This window comes from Solanum stenotomum, chromosome 2 (genome assembly GCF_019186545.1).
Source record: "Solanum stenotomum isolate F172 chromosome 2, ASM1918654v1, whole genome shotgun sequence".
Lineage (NCBI taxonomy): Eukaryota > Viridiplantae > Streptophyta > Magnoliopsida > Solanales > Solanaceae > Solanum > Solanum stenotomum.
This window is the reverse complement of record NC_064283.1, coordinates 20478223-20496474: the sequence shown is the minus strand read 5'-3', so window position 1 is coordinate 20496474 and position 18252 is coordinate 20478223. Positions and strand designations below refer to the sequence as shown.

Sequence of the window (18252 nt, the reverse complement as noted above, 5' to 3'; positions counted from 1 at the left end):
ATGTAACAATTTACTTTCAGGAACAAATGTTAGATTGAATATATTCCAACATAATACTGATCACTAAAGAGTATGATGACACAATTGGAGGAGAAAGGAGTTTTTTTTTTAGTTTCCCACCCGGTCTCCAAAGTCTATATCAGAGTCCCGACTAAATTTGGATTGTGTAGTACAAGTCTCATTTGGATGTGACACTTCCAATATGATTTTCTCTATATTTAGGACTCGGAATTGAGATCTATGGCTAAGGATGAAACAGTATCACCATTGCACCACAACTTATATGGTACCAAAAGAGGAGGTACACATACCAAAAAAAGGACTTGGCAAATCAAAATATTATTGGAGAAGGGATTACATAGGCTCAGGGGATTTTGTTTGTAATAAACAGAGGCTAGAGGAGTAATTAGTATTCAATTAGTTTTTTATTTTGACCATATATTCAGACATACAATCTTTAAAATCTTTGAAAAATATTTTACATAAATAAAAACTACATAATAAATTAACAATTTAAAAAGCATACTAATAAATCACGATCAAAGATTTTTTTGTTTGACTCTAGAAATTCAAACTATGTTACATAATCTTTTGTTTGACTTGTATTAAGGGGAAGGAAATAAAATTTGAAGTGATATATATTCCCCAAAGTATGTATATGTATCAATATAGAAACATGAATTTAATAATTACAATTATACAAATGTTATATCAACTTAAAATTATGAGTCTCATAAAGTTGTCCTCAAGAACTGTACGACAAAATATGTAACTGCCAGCAGCAATGCAATTTGGTAAAAATCTCTCTGGAAGCTGTCATCCCTTTGAAAGAACTGCATCCTCATACAAGTACACAATTTTTGTCTGATCAAATTTTGCAAAATTTCTTCATATATTAACATAATCTCCAAACTTATAACTCCCTATGAATGTACTATTTTTTTTTTCACAATTTATGAGGTGATATTTGACTGCAAACGCATATAGTTTAAGAGAAAAAAGATTTTTAGGATTAGTAGTTTAAATCAAATTATAGACATTTGTATGTTATAAATAAGGCAGTCCATAAACGTGCCATTTAACTAGGCTTCATCAGAAATCTATAACCTCCAATTTTGGGTGTGCACAAGCAGACACTTAAACTTGTATAAAGTTGAACAAGTATACACACACGTCAAACTTGGCGTCCTACGTGGCAATTCACATCCTACATGACATCCTATGTGGCATCCTACTTGTATTATGCCATGTAGGACGCATCACTACATTAAAAATGATTTTTAGCGGTAATTAATTAACGGCAATAGCTTAATTGCACTAAATATGTACTTTTAGCGGCAATTAGCACTCTTTATATATGTCCCTACAGCCTTTAGTGACATTGGATTCAATATCAATTAACTAATGCCGGTAAAGGCTTTAACACTCTTTTTTAATGTGTATATTTATTGCCGTTAAAAGGTTTTTTTGTTGTAGTGCATGTGTATACTTGTTCAATTTTATACAAGTTTAAGTATCTACTTGTGCGCATCCAAAATTGGAGGGCATTAGATGTGAACCGAGGCCAAGTTAAAAGACTTATTTATGTATTATGCACTAAATAATCTAAACGAAAAAGGGTAAAAAAATGTCCTTAGCTATGTGAAATTGAACAAAAGTGCAGTCGATCAATTACTGGTTTGATCTAAAGATGACTCTGCCATCAATAGTTTGGTCCAAAAATATTACTATCCACCTCTTGACCTACCTTGCCCTATTGCAATCTAAGAATTAGGACAATAAAAGTAGCATAATTTCAAGATTTGAGACTTTATAAAGAAGAAATACCTTTGCTGGATCACCATAAGGGTCAGGATAAACATCCATGTTTTTATTCTCTTCAGCAGATTTAGAACTCAAGTCTTTCACAAAATCAGCAACATCTTTTCCAGCTTCAACAGTAGCAAATAGTCGTCGCGATGCCCAGAAATAAGCTTGAGCAATGATGGATGATCCTGATAAATCCCATTGCTCTTCATGCTCAACTACTTGTCCACTGATTTGATTTAAAGTGAATCTTGAATTTACTTTGATGATCAAATCCCCTCCTATGCTAGCAATCAATGACTTTGCTTTTCCTTTTATTGTCCACTTAATATTCAACACACTTGTTGATAACATCACCATTTCTTGCACACTCTGCATAGCAATACAATACAATGTTACTGAATGCCCATGAGCGAAAGGTGCAACGACTTAAGTTCAGGTCAGAGACTTAGCTACATAATCAGAGTGTCATTTGAAAGCTAATAATTGCAAATCATGATGACGATATATACAATACAATGTTACTGAATGCTATAGATTACTCCTGATGAGAGAAAGGTAAAACGACCTAAGTTCATGTCAGGGGCTTAGCTACAGAATCAAAGTGTCATTTGAAAGCTAATAATTGCAAATCATGATGACGATATATAAATACAATGTTACTGAATGCTATAGACTACTCCTGATGAGAGAGAGGTGCAACGACCTAAGTTCAGGTCAGAGGCTTAGCTACATAATCAGAGTGTCATGCGGAAGCTAATAATGAAAAATTATGATGACAATATATCAGATGACAAAGAAAACTATACTAAAACAATCATAATATGTTGCATATCTATGTCCTCGTTTATATATATATATATATATATATAACTTGTAGAAATGAAAGAGATGTTAAAATGTTACCGTTTTAGGATTCTGCAGTGCATCCGTTATCCATAATGGTCTCTTGTACTTGTCTCGTCCTGTAAAACTTCTCACTGGATCCTGCATTTCGTTGTGTGACAGTACATTATATTTATATATATGAAACAAAATGAGGGGTCATAGATTAGAGTAAAGGATTCATAGATAGTTGAACTTCGACTTGTATTTTGGTGGGAGCATTGTGTTTGTAGTAGTATTAGTCATATACATGTATTTTATTTTTAGTTACCACATCATTATTTCATTATATTACGTCGTCTTTTCTCTGGATGCTCTGTACTGCTCCCCTTACTTAAATGTCATGTTTTCCATACTATCGTATTCCTTTTTTTCATAAATACTCTGATTTGTCGCACTTGAGACTGAGATCTTTCGAAAACAACCTCTCTACCTCCCCCAAGATAGGGACTATAAGGTCTGCTTATATTTTATCCTTCTTTACACTGCATGGGTATGTTGTTGTTTAAGCAAAATAACTGAAATTTGATTATTTTACACAAGTTATTTACTTGTTTGTCAATGTCTTATCAAATTAGTTATGAACTTATAGACTCTGATAACGCAAAACAAGTTATTGTTCGCGTCACACCATTACGAGTATCTCAACATATATACACACGTACCTTATACTTGACAGAGACAGCAAAGGTACCGAGGGCACGATTGCCTTCACGTAGTTCGAGAATATCTCGAACAAGCTGCCTTGCAGTAGCTTCCACAGAAGGGCTACTAATGCATTCAAATTCATCGCACAATTCCCCAAAATCCATTCCATCTACCAGTTTATCTGCTATTGCATCTTCAGTAGATAACTCTGTTCTATTTGAGTCATTGATAACTGCCACACACACATTAGAGGATATCGGTTCAACTGAATTCAGTATTTTAAAAAAAAATTGATAATAATTTTAAAAACTTTAAACTTGTCATTTTACCTCGGAATGAAAATCGATGAGGTTGATGAATGGAAATAGACTTGCCATTGATGTTGTTAGTAGTGTAATTGATGAAAGGAGGAGGAGGAGGAAGAAGAAGAGAGGAAATGGTCATATTGTTTGTTTCCTCATGATTACTAATTAGGTTGATTCTCTTTCACTCCTAATGGGATAAGGTGTGATTTTGTTTATGTGGTGGTTTTTGAGTTTCATTTTTAGGTGGCAACACTTTATTATCTTCACAAATCTCTTCAATTTCCTAATAAATATTCCATTCTTTTCACTCTAATTTAAAGGCATATATATGTCATCTAACTTGACTTCATTTTACATTTATGCCCTCCAACTTTGAGTGTGCACAAGTAGACACTTAAAATTGAATAAATAGACATACATGTCCTACGTGGCATCCCACATGACAATTTGTGTCCTACGTGTATTATGCCACATAGGACGTAAAATTAAAACCTAGCCTGATTCAGAACTTGAGACCTGAGACCTGAGACCTGATCCTGACCCAGGACTCGAGACTCGACCTGACCTTGGCTCGAGATCTGAGCCTCAATCCTAACCAAGGACTCGATCCCCTACCCTAACTAGAAACTCAAGAACCAACCCTAACTCGGGACCCTATCCTAACCGAGACCACAAATCTAAGACTCGAGACCTGAGCTCTGACTTATACAAAAATCAAACTAAATCACAAGTAGTTAATACAAATTAAAGTAAATCTTAAACATGGGGTAGAATTGGGCAAATTGAAGATCACTTTAAAATGGATTATGTTGGGTTGAGCTAAAATCTGCCTAATATGAAATTATCTTATACCAATTCATAAAATTTTGGACGAATTGAGTGAGCCAACAACTTTTGGGTCATATTTGACATCCTTATTAAGGACCATATTTTATATTCCGTCGCTAAATCTTAGTCCCTAATAACCATTTTTCTTGTAGTCTTTTAAAGATGAGTTACTCTTTTCATAAGCAACCATTTCTAAATCCACCGACATTTCGAAAAAAAATTGAATCGAAGAATCAAATTAGTTTGATTCGGTCTGATTTTTCAATATTTATTCCCATTCCTATCCCTATTTTTGTGTGTTGACTGCATAAGGAATCAACGTGGAGGGATTGTTTTTGAGGGTGTGATATCATAATAGTTGACTTGCTAATTATTCTCTGTTTCATTTAGGAAAAATAATATGACATTGATTCTTGACTTTTGGTTCATGCAACTCTGCAAAGGCGGACCTAGGGTAGGTTCAACTGAATTCATAGCTTTTGGCCCGAACGTATATTTACAATTATCATAATACATAGACGTGTCCTTTAATTTGGCTTCAGTTGACATTTATGCCCTCCAAGTTTTGGTGTGCGTTGTGCATAAGTAAACACTTAAACTCGTATAAAATTAAACAAGTAAACACATGTACCCTATGTGGCATAACACACATAGACCACCACGTAGGACATAAATTGCTATGTAGAACGCTACGTAGGACGCATATGTCAGTTTGTTCAACTTTATACAAGTTTAATAACTTACTTGTGCACATCCAAAATTGAAGGGCGTAGATGTCAGCTGAGGCCAAGTAAATGACACATTATATATTAAGACTTTACAATTTTTTGTTAAAAAGGGAACATTTTTATCCGATATATAATAAGATCATACTAATTCTGAACTTCCTGCTGAATCAGATATGAGTCATTAGTTGACTTGAGCAGAAAGAGGAAAATTGAATACTTTGGTAAACATATTGTTCTTGTTTGCATATTGTCTCTCAATGGATGGATTGGCTGAAACAGGATCATCTTCTTCTTCTGCTTCTTCTTTGTGGCCATGCACTTATGATGTTTTCTTAAGTTTTAGAGGAGAGGATGTACGGAAGAATTTCGTCGATCATTTATATACAGCTTTGCAGCAAAGAGGAATTCACACTTTCAAAGATGATGAAAAACTTGAAAGAGGGAAATCTATTTCACCTTCACTTTTCAAAGCCATCGAAGAGTCGATGATTTCCATCATCATATTCTCTCAAAACTATGCTTCTTCTTCATGGTGTCTAGATGAGCTTGTTAAGATCACACAATGCATGAAACTCAGGGGACAGATTGTTCTTCCTGTCTTCTATGACATGGATCCATCTGTCGTAAGAAAACAGAAGGCAAACGTTGGTGAATTCTTCGCTAAACATGAGTTAAATTTCATAGATGATGAAGAAAGGGTGAAGAGATGGCGTACTGCTATGATGGAAGCAGCAAATGTATCTGGTTGGGATTTGCCAAATATTGCTAACGGGTAAATTTATGTGTACTTTTCACTCTTGGTTTTCGTCTTCCAATTGTGCCCTGTTTTCCATAAGAACATCGAGTTTGTAATTCATTTCTTCCTGATATCAGGCACGAATCAAAATGTATCGAGCAAATTGTAGAATGTGTCATGGAGATATTAGATCATACTGCTTCTGATGCTACTGAAAATCTTGTTGGAATACGCTCAAGAATGGGGACGGTGTATTCCTTGTTGAATCTGGAGTCTGATAAAGTTCAATTCGTTGGAATATGGGGAATGAGTGGAATTGGGAAAACAACTATAGCAAGAGCCATCTACGACAAGATTTTCCGTTACTTTCAAGGTACTACTTTCCTTCATGAAGTTGGAGAAAATTCAGCCAAACATGGTATCCAACATTTGCAGCAGATACTTCTTTCTGAACTACTTCTGTTAAAAGATCTAAGAATAAACAACGTATTTGAAGGAACCAGCTTGGTAAGAAGACGACTAAATGGGAAACGAGTCCTAATTGTTCTTGATGATGTCAATCATGGAAACCAGTTAGATGCCCTAGCTAAAAGCCATGACTGGTTTGGTGCAGGCAGTATAATCATCATAACAACAAAGGATAAGCAATTGCTTCGTCAATATAATGTGGACAAAATGTATAAAGTGAGTCTGTTAAACACTGATGAAAGTATTGAACTCCTTAGTTCATGTGCATTCCAGAAACACCATCCCAAAAGTGGATATGGAGAGATCATAGCTGAAGTTGTTCGGTATGCTGGTGGTCTTCCATTAGCTCTTAAAGTTTTGGGTTCCTCTCTGTATGGCGGAGGCATGATTGAATGGAGAGAAACAGTGGAGAGACTAAAACAAATTCCAGAAGGCGAAATTGTAGAAAAACTCAAAGTAAGTTTCAATGGACTAAGTGAGATTGACCAAAAGATCTTCTTAGATATTGCATGTTTCTTTAAAGGGAAGAAGAAAGGTTCTGTAATTAGAATTCTTCGTAGTTTCAGTTTTACTCCTGTCATTGGCATAAGAAATCTCATAGAAAAATCTCTTGTAACTGTTTCAAAAGGTCGGATTGTGATGCATCAGTTGATCCAAGAGATGGGTTGGTGTATTGTTCGCAAAGAAGCTTCAAACAACCTTGGCAAGTATAGTAGGCTCTGGTCTCCCGATGATATTCTTCATGTACTATCTGAAAATACGGTAAGTATATACTGCAGCATGAAACACGTTTTGATTGTTCAGGAGAAGTTAAATACGTAGTTCCCTAATGTTACACTTCATTCCTTTTATAGGGCACAGAAGCTGTGGAAGGCATATGGTTGCACTTGCCTATTCCGAAAGACATAAATGTTGGTGCAGAAGCCTTCAAATATACGGACAACCTGAGGCTGCTCAAGATACACAATGCAAGTGTCTCCGTAGCTCCAGATTGTCTTCCTAATAAATTGATATGGCTTCATTGGCATGGCTACCCAATGAAGTCACTTCCAGCAAGTTTTCGAGCAGAAAGGCTTGTTTGTCTGAAAATGCAGTATAGCCGCGTTGTGCACTTGTGGAAGGGAATAAAGGTCCTACACAAACTGAAGTTTCTCAACCTTAGTCACTCCCAAAAGCTAGTCAGCTGTCCAGATTTCACGGGGGTACCCAATCTCGAGAAGCTGGTTCTTGAAGATTGTTCGAGTATAATTGAGATCCATCCTTCTGTGGGATATCTCAAAAATCTTGTTCTACTAAACCTGAAGAACTGCAGGAATCTTAAGAGCCTTCCAAACAATATTCGATTGGATAGTCTTGAGACTTTAATTCTTTCTGGCTGCTTGAAACTCGCAAATTTCCCAGAAATCACAAGTGACATGAATTGCTTATCTGAGGTCTACTTGGAAGCTACAGATGTAAAAGAGTTGCCTTCATCAATTGAACGTCTCACTGGCCTTCAATTAATGAATCTATGCTACTGCAGGAATCTTACAAATTTACCAAAAACCATAGGCAGATTAAAATCTCTTAGGATTCTTATTCTCTCTGGATGTTCAAAGCTAGAAAAGTTGCCAGAGGAACTGGGACATATAGCAATCTTGGAGGAACTCTATTGTGACGAAACTGCCATTCAAAGCCCACCATCCTCAATTACACTATTGAAGAACCTTAAGATCTTATCTTTTCATGGATGTAAAGGCATGGTATCTCAGACATGGAATTCACTTTTCTTGGCATGGCTTCGGCCAAGAAAACATAATCAAAAGCCAACAAGTCTGATGTTTTCTTCCTTTTCCGGTTTATTTTCTTTGAGGAAATTGGATCTTAGTGATTGTTGTATGTTGGATGAAGGAATTCCTAGTGATCTTGGATGCCTGTCATCTTTGGTTGAGCTAAATCTTAGTGGGAATAATTTTGTGGATATCTCTCAAGCAAGTCTCAACATGCTTCCGCAGCTCAGAATCCTGGAGCTAGTGAGTTGTGAGAGACTTGAAAGGTTGCCAGAACTTCCAACAACAATAGAGGAAGTTTTTGCAGATAATTGTACATCCCTGATGACTGATAATGTAGGAATATTGACCAACTACAAGATGTTGCAGCGAATATCGTTCACTAATTGTGTTGGACTACTTGAGAATCAGCAGATGCATGACATGGCTACCTCACTGTGGCTTCACCTATTCAAGGTCTCCTTACGTCTTCATCCTTATGTATTGTTATCTTCGTACCCTTTACGTTCGTATTCGAGATCAGACAATTGATCACCATGAGTTTAAGGAAGTACAATAGATAAGAGTCTCTTAACTAACATGAATGTTGTGATTTTGTGCTGCAGAAGTGCATTGTTAAAAGTGGTCACTTTAGCATTTACCTACCTGGAGAACAAGTTCCAGAATGGTTTGGCTACAAACTCAACGGAACTTCAGTTTCAATGCAGCTGCCAAACGATTGGTACAATGATAAATTCATGGGATTTGCCATCTGTGTTGTGTCTGACCTTGAAACAACATGGTTATCAGTTCATGAAGGTTACCTACAGGAAATGCCAGGCATTTCGATTGAGTTTACAATCAAAAGCCACCTCCGGAGGAGCACGAGTTGCCTAATGAACATTGGTTTTGTAGGGACAAACAAGAATGTTGCTTCAGATCACACATGTCTTGCCTATGTGCCATTTGAGGACTATTGATCAATGTACAAAAACCACATAGACAGCCCAAACAATTGGTATCAGATCGATTTTTCTGCAAACTCTTTGAGGAAACATATTTTCCTAAAAAGTTGGGGAATTCGTCTCGTGTACACTGATGACTTACAGATTTTCACATCTTGAGCTATTTCCAGATGAGGTGTGTTCTCCACACTTTATATTCATGCCTGACTTTTGTAAGTATTTTCAAAAGAATAAAGCAAATGTTATACTAAAACATCTCAACCCCATAAATTAACAAGTGCAAATGTTAGATCAAAGAGAGATGAACATAATCTGCAACTTGAACCAAAAAGAGGACTGCATTACCACACATTATTAATCAACATAACAATGATGGAAAAACACACAATCTCGATTTCTCTTTGATAAGGTACACAATCTTGGTATTTATGCGAAAGAAAAGAAAGCTAGCCAAGACAGGAGAGTTGGTTTTTACAAAATTCCACTTTTACCAACACTAGGAAGAGAATGGATGATTCCCAGACACTCTAATATAGCTGGGGCCACCTCTCCAGTCTACAACAAATATAAAATCCCCCTATTTTTTTTTTCCTCCCAGTAGATAGATATGTGAGACCTTAAAACGGATGGAACTAAATAAAATTGAAAAATAACCAAAAGAAATAAATCCAAACTTTGAAATCTCCCCCTCTGTTGCTTCTTTGAGTTCGATTCCAAACAGTTTAATTCTCGTCCTTGTCAGGCACAAACCTTGGCAGTGTCAATAATGTGTTCAGCCGGGAAACCCCTTCCAGTGCAGACCATTCTGCCCCCACCTCTGAGAGCAGTTCCTCATGTTCTGATGCTTCCTCTATCTCTTCTTCTGAAACGTCATCGCCTTCTCCTGAAACTTCAACTTCTCGAACAGTTCCAGAACGAGGAAATGCAGTTGGACCAGAGGTATCATCTATCTTAGCACCAACTTCATTTGCTTTCATTGAGATAGTCTTGTCACTATCTTTTGTATTGGAAGCAGTGGACAAGTTGTTTGAGTTTGAATCAAGAAAAAGGCAAACAACTGCACAATCATCAACTTTAGAAGTAGGGTATTTTGTCCTCCAGGCTCGAACAGCTGATTCAACTAGCGATCGAGCTGCAGACGAACGGGATGAAGCAGACGCGACAATCTTTACAACTTCATCATTTGTAAGTACATCCCATATCTGTCATAAAAAATATTTTTTGACTAGGATAAATAATATGTAATAAACATTGAGTAAGAAATACCAGAACCTGTGTATACATTTTTTTTAACAAAAAGGGAATACAAAGTACTAAAAACTCAAGTTTCATACCCCATCAGTTGCCAGAACAATGAACTCATCTTTTCCCGTTAAACGCCTATATGATATTTCGGGCACAGAGATTAGACCAAAATCCTTGAGGCAAAAATCTCCAAAAGCACGTGCCATGGCAAGTCCAGGAGAGTCGCTATTTGGCAACCACACTCTAGCAACCTCTGGTTCATCGCGAAGAGAAAAAACACGCCCTCTACATTTACGAATTCTTTCAGCCTCCGCTGTACATTTAGGAAGAAGAGGAAATTAGGAGAACATTAAATTGAAATAAGCACCAATAGTATTAATCAGTAACCTATCCCAAAAAGAGAAAAATATAATGCTTTCAAGGGTGCCATCTATAGGGTTGGACATTATGTAAAATGGCTTCCTTCCTACTTTCCGAAATTCATTTTTGCACCAGGCTTTTGTCCGTATAGTGCATCCACCAGAAAAAAAGTATAAAAGTTCAGCTTCCAAGAATTTGCAAAGCAAGCATCTCAACAACATGCCCATTGAAATCCCACAAAGTGGTGTTTAGGAAGGTAGAGTATACGCAGGCCTTACCACTACCTCTCCGAGGTAGAGATGCTATTTCTGAAAGACCCTTGACTCAAGCAAATCGAAGAAATAATTACAAGAAAAAGGGCAGTGGAGAGCAACATGAAAACTAATAGAAAAACACTATGGAGCATGTATGCAAGGAATCGTAACAACAACAAGAAGGTGCAATCACCTAAATACATTAAACCATGGATGATCACTGACACCAAAATACACCGACTAGATGAAAAGGCTAATACTACGACCAACACAGTGCTCTATACTACCACCACAACAAATACATGAATAGACTAGTAATATGACAACTCCCAACTATCTACTAACCTTCTACCCTTATATGTGACCTACATACCCTCCTATCTATGGTCATGTACTTGGTAAGCTGAAGTTGTGCTATCACCTGTCTAATCATGTCTCAATACTTCTTCGGTCTACCTCTACCTCTCCTTGGCCCCAAAATATAGAACCTCTCACCCCTCCTAACTAGGGCATCCACACGTCTCCTCTTCACATGCCCAAACCATCTCAGTCTCACCTCCCTCAACATGTCTACCATAGAGGTCACTCTCACTTTGTCCCGAATATCCTTATTTCTAATCATATTGCTCTTGGTATACCCACCCATATATCTCAACATCCTCATTTCCTCCACTTGCATCTTTTGAACCTATAGTTCTTGACTGGTCAACACTCCACCCCATACAACAAAGCTGGTCTAACCACCATTCTATAAAACTTACCTATAAGTTTTGGTGGTACTTCTTGTCATACAATATTTCGAATGCAAGCATCCACTTTATCCAAGCCACACTAATACGATGTGTGACATCATTGTCGATCTCCAAATTTCTTTGGATCAAAGACCTCGATACTTAAATCTTTCTCTCTTGGGGACAACTTATGTATCAAGTTTCAACTCCACGCCTACCTCATGCGACACATCACTGAATTTACACTTCAAATACTCTATCTTGGTCCTGCTCAACCTGAACCCTTTTAGACTCTAGAGTTTGTCTCCACCTCTAACCTACTGTTAACTCCGCCACAAGTCTCCTCGATCAAAACAATGTCATCTGCAAACAACATACACTATGGCACCTCACCTTGAATATGTTGCGTCAATTCATCTATCACCAATACAAATAGAAGGGCTAAGTGCTGAACCCTGGTACAACCCCATCTCAACTAGAAAATGCTCGGAGTCTCCTCCCACCATTCTTACCCGTGTCTTGACTACATCATACATGACCTATCAGCCTAATGTAAGCCACCAATACACTTTTAGAGTCCAAGCATCGCCAAAGGACTTTTTTTAGAACTTTGTCGTAGACCATTTCAAGGTCAATGAACACCATATGCAAATCATATTTCCTCTCCTTATATTTCTCCATTAGTCTCCACACAAGATGAATGCATTCCATAGTTGATTGCCCTGGCATGAATGCAAACAGGTCCTCACCCTCGTCTCCACCGCCTTTTCCCAATCTTTCATGGTGTGACTCAACAGTTTAATACCCATGTAATTGTTGCAATTATGGATATCACCCTTATTATTGTACAATAGAATCATAGTACTCCACCTCCGTTTGCCAGGAATTTTAGATGTCTTAAAAATGACATTAATCAACCCAAGCAGCCACGCAAAACTTGCCTTGTCTATGCTTTTCCAAAACTCAACTGGACTTTCATCAAGTCCGATTGCTCTTTCCCTGGTTCATCTTACACATAGCATCCTTAACCTCCCCTACCTTAACACCTACAATATCCAAAATCTCACCGACTCTATGAGTTCTCTAAATCACCCAACACGATGTCCCTGTCACATTCAAGAGAGAGATTTTTCCATCCTATTTTTTTCCTATTATGTGTCTTATTTTCTTCCAAATCAAGGTAACTGCATTCCATTCCATTCCATTTTACTTCACTTCAGTTCGATAACACAAGTAATGTTTGTTGATAACTGGTCATGAATGTAAAGAGTGTCAATTGCACATCACTTCTCAAATTACAGGAAGTCCAAAAAGTTGTCTTGAGAGCATGACACTTCTAAGGATGCAAGAAGACCTTTAGCTAAGGAAGCAAGATGGACAGAATTGGCAGTACAGAAAATTTGAAGAACTGCAAGATTTCAACATAAGCATAATTTATAAGAAGTGCAATTTGTCGAGAAGGGAAAACTTCTGCTCCTGTTATTCATTTATCATAGTGGATGTGTTTGCATTGACAGTTCAATTTACACTAATAGTAAGTAGTTTCTATACTTAAGGGACATCTTAAGTAGATGATTTTACCAGAAGGTTTCCCTTAACCAGTACCCTAATACTTCACCCACACATAGATGAGATCCTAATCCTTTTAGTTTATACAACACTTCAGTCAACAAAGTAAGATGATTTTCAACTTTTGACTATTATCAAACTTGTGACAATATACAAGCAATTAATTCATCACACTTTGCCAATGTTTTCATATTCAGCCACTATATAGTTCTGCAGAAGCACAACACTTTCAAACATGCAGTGCACCCACCGCAATGTTATATTAGGGGAAAATACATAAATTAGTAAAAATTTGGTACAACATAAATTAGTAAATTACCCCCTAAACTTGTCCTCAAAGGCCTGTCACACACAAACTTCACAGGTGTCCCCTTACCCCCTTACTACTGAAACTCCATCAAGAAGCAGCTAGGAAACTATTTTTTAACCCTCATAAATATGTAATAAACCCAAACTAATCCTCTAATGCTGCAAGGAGGACAAATGCATTCCTTTTTTCTTCTTGTCTATCAATGTGAAAATTGATTTTATCAAGATAATGACTCTTTTTATTTTCACGATTATTTCATAAAAACAAATAAAGCAACATAAAAGAATGCCTAGAAATAAGGAGATGATAAAATGAATTAGAAAAAGAAAAGAAGAAAGAAGCAAATGACAAGTGAGGTTGCTCTAGTGGCAAGAGCACTCCACTTCCAGCCAAGAGGTTGGAGTTCGGGTGGGAGCAAGGTAGGAAGAGGGCCACTGTTGACAACTCGGAAGTTGGTCTGGAAGTCAGGTTTACTTCATCAGAAAAAAAGAGAGAGAGAACAAAATAGAACACGGTATCTTTTATGGTGATTGAATGGGCAGCATACAGAAGTTCAGTTCTTTTCCCTTCCAAGTCCTCTGAACTTTAACCTCTCTTTTCCCTCGTTGGAAAAGATTACTTCTATAATTGCAACATAACAAATAATATATGGAAAGTTTCTCTTTATCTTTTTTAAATCAAAGACAAATAAAAATGTCACTATGGTTCATAATTGAGTTAAACAGAAGCAGCCAATTGAAGTTTGTACATTTAGGTGAGGCCAAAATAGAGAGGAGAGACGAAGGCAAATGTCAGAAAGCTTTAGCAACAAATGAGTGATGGTTAGGTATCATGAAGTTTTTATGCCAAACTAAATGACATCATAATTCATTAAATCAACACAAGTTGGTTATCTTGTAAGATGATCTGCACAAAAGCAAACATCCAGCAAATTGATCCATCATCAGTTCAATCAGCACTACACAATATAATGAAACCAACCTGGTAGATTAGGCTTCAGATCCACTGTCAATTGTACAGCAGTAAGAGAACCATCTTTGTCTCTGGTACCCAGAATTGCTCGGGAGTCGCCTACGTTTCCAATAACAAGATCCTGGCCCTGCAAGAAAAAAAATTAATGGGGTTCAAGTCTTCCAAAAGTTTCAGCATAATATCGAGCTAGATTCAAATTTCTGGATCTGTCAAGGACCTGTTTAATAAGGGTTACAGCTGTTGTCCCACTACAGAAGCAGTCAATATTGGTGTAGCTTTTCAGTTCCCTGTCCATAACCTTATAAGCCTTCAAAAATGATTCCTTCAAAGTCTGAAAGATCTCTGGGTGCTTTCCAGTCTCTTCAACATCAATTGAAACCCTAGACTCATCAGCCGCAGATACAAGGGAAGCATCCTCCGGATATAGGCTAGCCCCAGCATTTAGACTGATCTCCTTTAGAACATCCTCACTTTTCAGATTAACTTCCCAATGTGCACTTAGCTTCGAGGGAAGGGAATCTCTGACTCGCTTGGCAACCATATGGCCATGAGGACCGTGGCCATCAAAAACACCACAGAATACAGTATCTGTTCTGGAACCGAAGTTCTGAAATTTATTTATAAAAGATGAATTAGGAGATGTTCTCCATATGAGACAAAATCAGAACGAAAGGATCACTAGGAAAAATCAGGGCAAGAATGAAAAAATGTGAACAAATCCTTTGTCCAACAACAATCCACAGACTCCAAAGAAAAGAAAGAAATGGCAGAATCTAAAGATATACTTTCCTTAGCTTGATAAAAAATGAAACACTTCCTTTGTAGGCATGTCCAGGAAACTATAGTTTATCAATCTAGAAAGAATGTTATCAGTAGCTAATCACAGTATCTCATACATTATTTTTTTATTAACCTAACTTCTCCCACATGCATCCACAAGGTTTTCGTTATTATATAGAATCGATTGCCTGTGTTTTTTGGTGGATTTTTCATGCTTTTATCTTTAATCATCCATGCCCTTAAATAGGAATGGACATGGAGAAAAAGTCTGTTAAGTTCCACTACAATAAATAAAACTGACTATGCCTCATATGACACTAGCAGGGTCAATAATGTGAAGTCTCCATAAACAAAAAACTTGAAACCTAAAACAAAAGGGAAAAAATAGAGATTTTTGAGTTTATCCATTCTGAAATATGACTTCCTGGAGAAACTTGAAGAAGATAATGACCCGGTACAAGTGAAGCACAATTAGGAGGTAAATTCTTTTTGATAAAAAACTAGAAGGTTTTCAACACCTTCAGCTATACTACAACATGAGACAAAAGGAAAAAGAAGAGAGAAGGTTTCAAGAAGAGAACACATAATAGGCAGTAGCGGAGCCACCTTGTCCCTTCACTGAAAAGTTACACTATGCAAAAATAGGTACAGGAAAATCCTTTTTTGTATATATAGTATCATTCGTTGAATCCCCATGACTTCTTCATGTGTTAATTTTATTTTTTAATATTTTGACTTCCCTTAATGAAAATCCTAGCTTCATGGTTGATACGGCTTATTAAAGACCCTTTATTGGCTGACGAAGAACAACAAATGTCACAGTTATAAGTACTCACAAATCAGAGGGTCAACATAATACTCAGGTGAACAATCTGAGATCAAACACACCCACCAACTCCCTAAGATTGAAGTACAAGCACTATATAAGCTGAAGCAAATGCAACTATGAAACAAAAAGCCTATTAAAGCATAGTCCAATATAACTATTTGCAACTACAGTGAGATGAATTTCAAGGACTAACCTCCCAAACAATCATGGCATCTTGATTAGTTCCTTTCTTGCCTTGCTGAGTGAAAAGTGAAGCTGCTTCGCTCGAGCCATTCAAGAACAATCGTCCAGGAGTCTTACGCAGCTGTTCTTCCTTGCATTTGTTAAAGGAAGAATTTCTAGATACCCGCCTACTCTTCTTCTTCTTAATTCCAACTGCAGATGTAGGAGAACCCGGAACAGGGGTCCTGCTTTCATAAGTTAAGCAGGACCCCGTCCGGAGTGCCCGGACTATATTCAATAAACAATCCAGAGCAGCAACACAACCAACCCCCCTATTCTCCGTATTCGAATCCGTCACACCCGTTTCTAATAACAATCCTACAATAACTATTTCAAATTCCAAATACCCAATTCTCCCCTCAATCCAACAAATCAACCCTTTTCATCCAAAACATAAACACAATTGCCAAATTAAAAAAAATCTTTCAGCCTCAAAAAGTGCTGAACCTTTTACAATCTTTGAATTTATTATTCAAGAACAACAAATAACAACTTTTTTTCACCTTTCTCAATACAAAAAGTGAGTGCAAAGATGGAGAATCCAAAAGGGGTTGCAGATCTATGTAAAAATAAGCCCACTTGCACCAAATTGATACCTTTATTCCTGTGTGTGAGTGGTTGCAAAAGCAAAGAATCCACCAGCTCAAAGAAAGCAAAGCATAATATAATAATATCAAAGAAAACAAATAGAGAGATCGAATCTGAAGAAATGGAAGATAGAAAACAAGGAATGAATGAGAAGAGGGCAAGATTGAGAGGAGGAGAATAAGAATCGCAACAAACTAAAACAAGGACAGAGAACAGAGATCACACAAAACCCGCAAACAAGACTTGTGTGTTTTTTCTTGAGTAAAATTTAGGCATACAGATATTCATTACACACTTTTTGTTGCATATATATGTATATTCCCTTCTCGTTGTCTTCTATTGATTTGAAACAAATTTCTTAAGAAATAATACTATGATAATATTATTATATTAATTTTTTACTTTATTAAATGTAATGCTTTGAAAAGTGTGTTAAATGACAAATTTTTTTTTTTTGTCCTTAATTACTTGTCCACCTTTGAATTGACACACGTATTAAAAAGGCAATGATTCACATAGTGAGTTTACCATTTTACCCCTATTAATTATGAAGTGAATGAATTAAAAACATAAAATTTTCAAGAAGTTTTACCTTTTTCACAGTAATTAATTGAAGGTATAATAGGTAAAAAAAATTGTTTTTTCTTGATTTATCAAAATGGACAAGTAATTAGGGACAAAGAGAGAAGTATTTAATAGCAATGATAAAATATATACAAAAGATAAATTATCTCTTAATTTTTTAAATTAGACAACTATGTTTAATATATATATATATAGGAAAAGAGGGAGAGAGGGGTAGGTTGGAGATTGTGGGGTAGATTGGAGCTATTGGCTGCCATGCATCTCTGTCACTTTCATCACCAAATGTTATTCTAACTCTTTATATATTTCCTTCATTCACCCTCAACTTTACTTATTTGGAGCTATTTCGAGAGTAAAATAATATAAATTTTATTTATTATTTTAAAATATATTTTTAAATTATATTAATATGAGCAGGATGATAATTTATACTCCTTCCATCTCAATTTATTTTAATTTGGCACAAAGAAGTTTAAAAGAGAAAAGAAAAACTTTTAAAATTTGTGGTTTAAAATAAATCATAGATATTTGTGTGACTAAAAATCATTTCGTTAAGGATAAAATGTGCATTTTAAAGTAAAATTGTTACTAAATCTAGAAATGTGTCATTCTTTTTAGGATTGACTAAAAATGAAAGTAAGTCGTAGAAATTAAGACAAAGTGAGTAGTATTTTTCATATGATTTTTTAA

General features: G+C 36.3%; 3 protein-coding genes across 4 annotated transcripts; 1 reads left to right on the top strand and 2 right to left on the bottom strand.

The window, feature by feature from the left end:
• Positions 1-716: 716 nt before the first annotated feature.
• Positions 717-3889, bottom strand: LOC125856598 (uncharacterized). 2 transcript variants are annotated; one of them, XM_049536187.1, is made up of 5 exons: positions 3669-3889; positions 3357-3571; positions 2713-2793; positions 1828-2178; positions 717-864 (listed from the first exon to the last, which is right to left on the bottom strand). In XM_049536187.1, exons 1-5 carry the CDS (start codon positions 3781-3783, stop codon positions 817-819), a joined length of 810 nt encoding a protein of 269 aa, XP_049392144.1. In that variant the 5' UTR covers positions 3784-3889; the 3' UTR covers positions 717-816. The 2 variants fall into 2 exon arrangements, with proteins under 2 accessions (XP_049392144.1, XP_049392143.1); XM_049536186.1 differs by having other exon boundaries at positions 717-833; positions 3669-3882.
• A 1517-nt stretch (positions 3890-5406) lies between these two features.
• On the top strand, positions 5407-9132 carry LOC125855794 (disease resistance protein Roq1-like). Its single transcript, XM_049535493.1, has 4 exons — positions 5407-5972; positions 6074-7166; positions 7259-8629; positions 8779-9132. The coding sequence occupies exons 1-4, from the start codon at positions 5458-5460 to the stop codon at positions 9130-9132; spliced, it is 3333 nt and encodes a 1110-aa protein (XP_049391450.1). The 5' UTR covers positions 5407-5457.
• A 311-nt stretch (positions 9133-9443) lies between these two features.
• On the bottom strand, positions 9444-17242 carry LOC125854878 (probable protein phosphatase 2C 33). Its single transcript, XM_049534476.1, has 5 exons — positions 16361-17242; positions 14776-15165; positions 14568-14685; positions 10452-10675; positions 9444-10319 (listed from the first exon to the last, which is right to left on the bottom strand). The coding sequence occupies exons 1-5, from the start codon at positions 16373-16375 to the stop codon at positions 9840-9842; spliced, it is 1227 nt and encodes a 408-aa protein (XP_049390433.1). The 5' UTR covers positions 16376-17242; the 3' UTR covers positions 9444-9839.
• Positions 17243-18252: the final 1010 nt, after the last annotated feature.

Bases quoted from the DNA above. Each gene is read 5' to 3' on its own strand.
- LOC125854878 (XM_049534476.1), bottom strand. The intron at 14,686-14,775 runs GTCCTTGACAGA...TTTTTCTTGCAG, and splicing joins CTGTAACCCTTATTAAACAG to GGCCAGGATCTTGTTATTGG. The intron at 10,676-14,567 runs GTTGGTTTCATT...CTAAATGTACAG, and splicing joins TCTGAAGCCTAATCTACCAG to CGGAGGCTGAAAGAATTCGT.
- LOC125856598 (XM_049536186.1), bottom strand. From the start codon at position 3,783: ATGACCATTTCCTCTCTTCTTCTTCCTCCTCCTCCTCCTTTCATCAAT. The intron at 2,179-2,712 runs GTAACATTTTAA...ATTGCTATGCAG, and splicing joins CACTGCAGAATCCTAAAACG to AGTGTGCAAGAAATGGTGAT. The intron at 834-1,827 runs GTATTTCTTCTT...ATGAGGATGCAG, and splicing joins CTTATGGTGATCCAGCAAAG to TTCTTTCAAAGGGATGACAG.
- LOC125855794 (XM_049535493.1), top strand. From the start codon at position 5,458: ATGGATGGATTGGCTGAAACAGGATCATCTTCTTCTTCTGCTTCTTCT. The intron at 7,167-7,258 runs GTAAGTATATAC...TTCCTTTTATAG, and splicing joins ATGTACTATCTGAAAATACG to GGCACAGAAGCTGTGGAAGG. The intron at 8,630-8,778 runs GTCTCCTTACGT...TTTGTGCTGCAG, and splicing joins TGTGGCTTCACCTATTCAAG to AAGTGCATTGTTAAAAGTGG.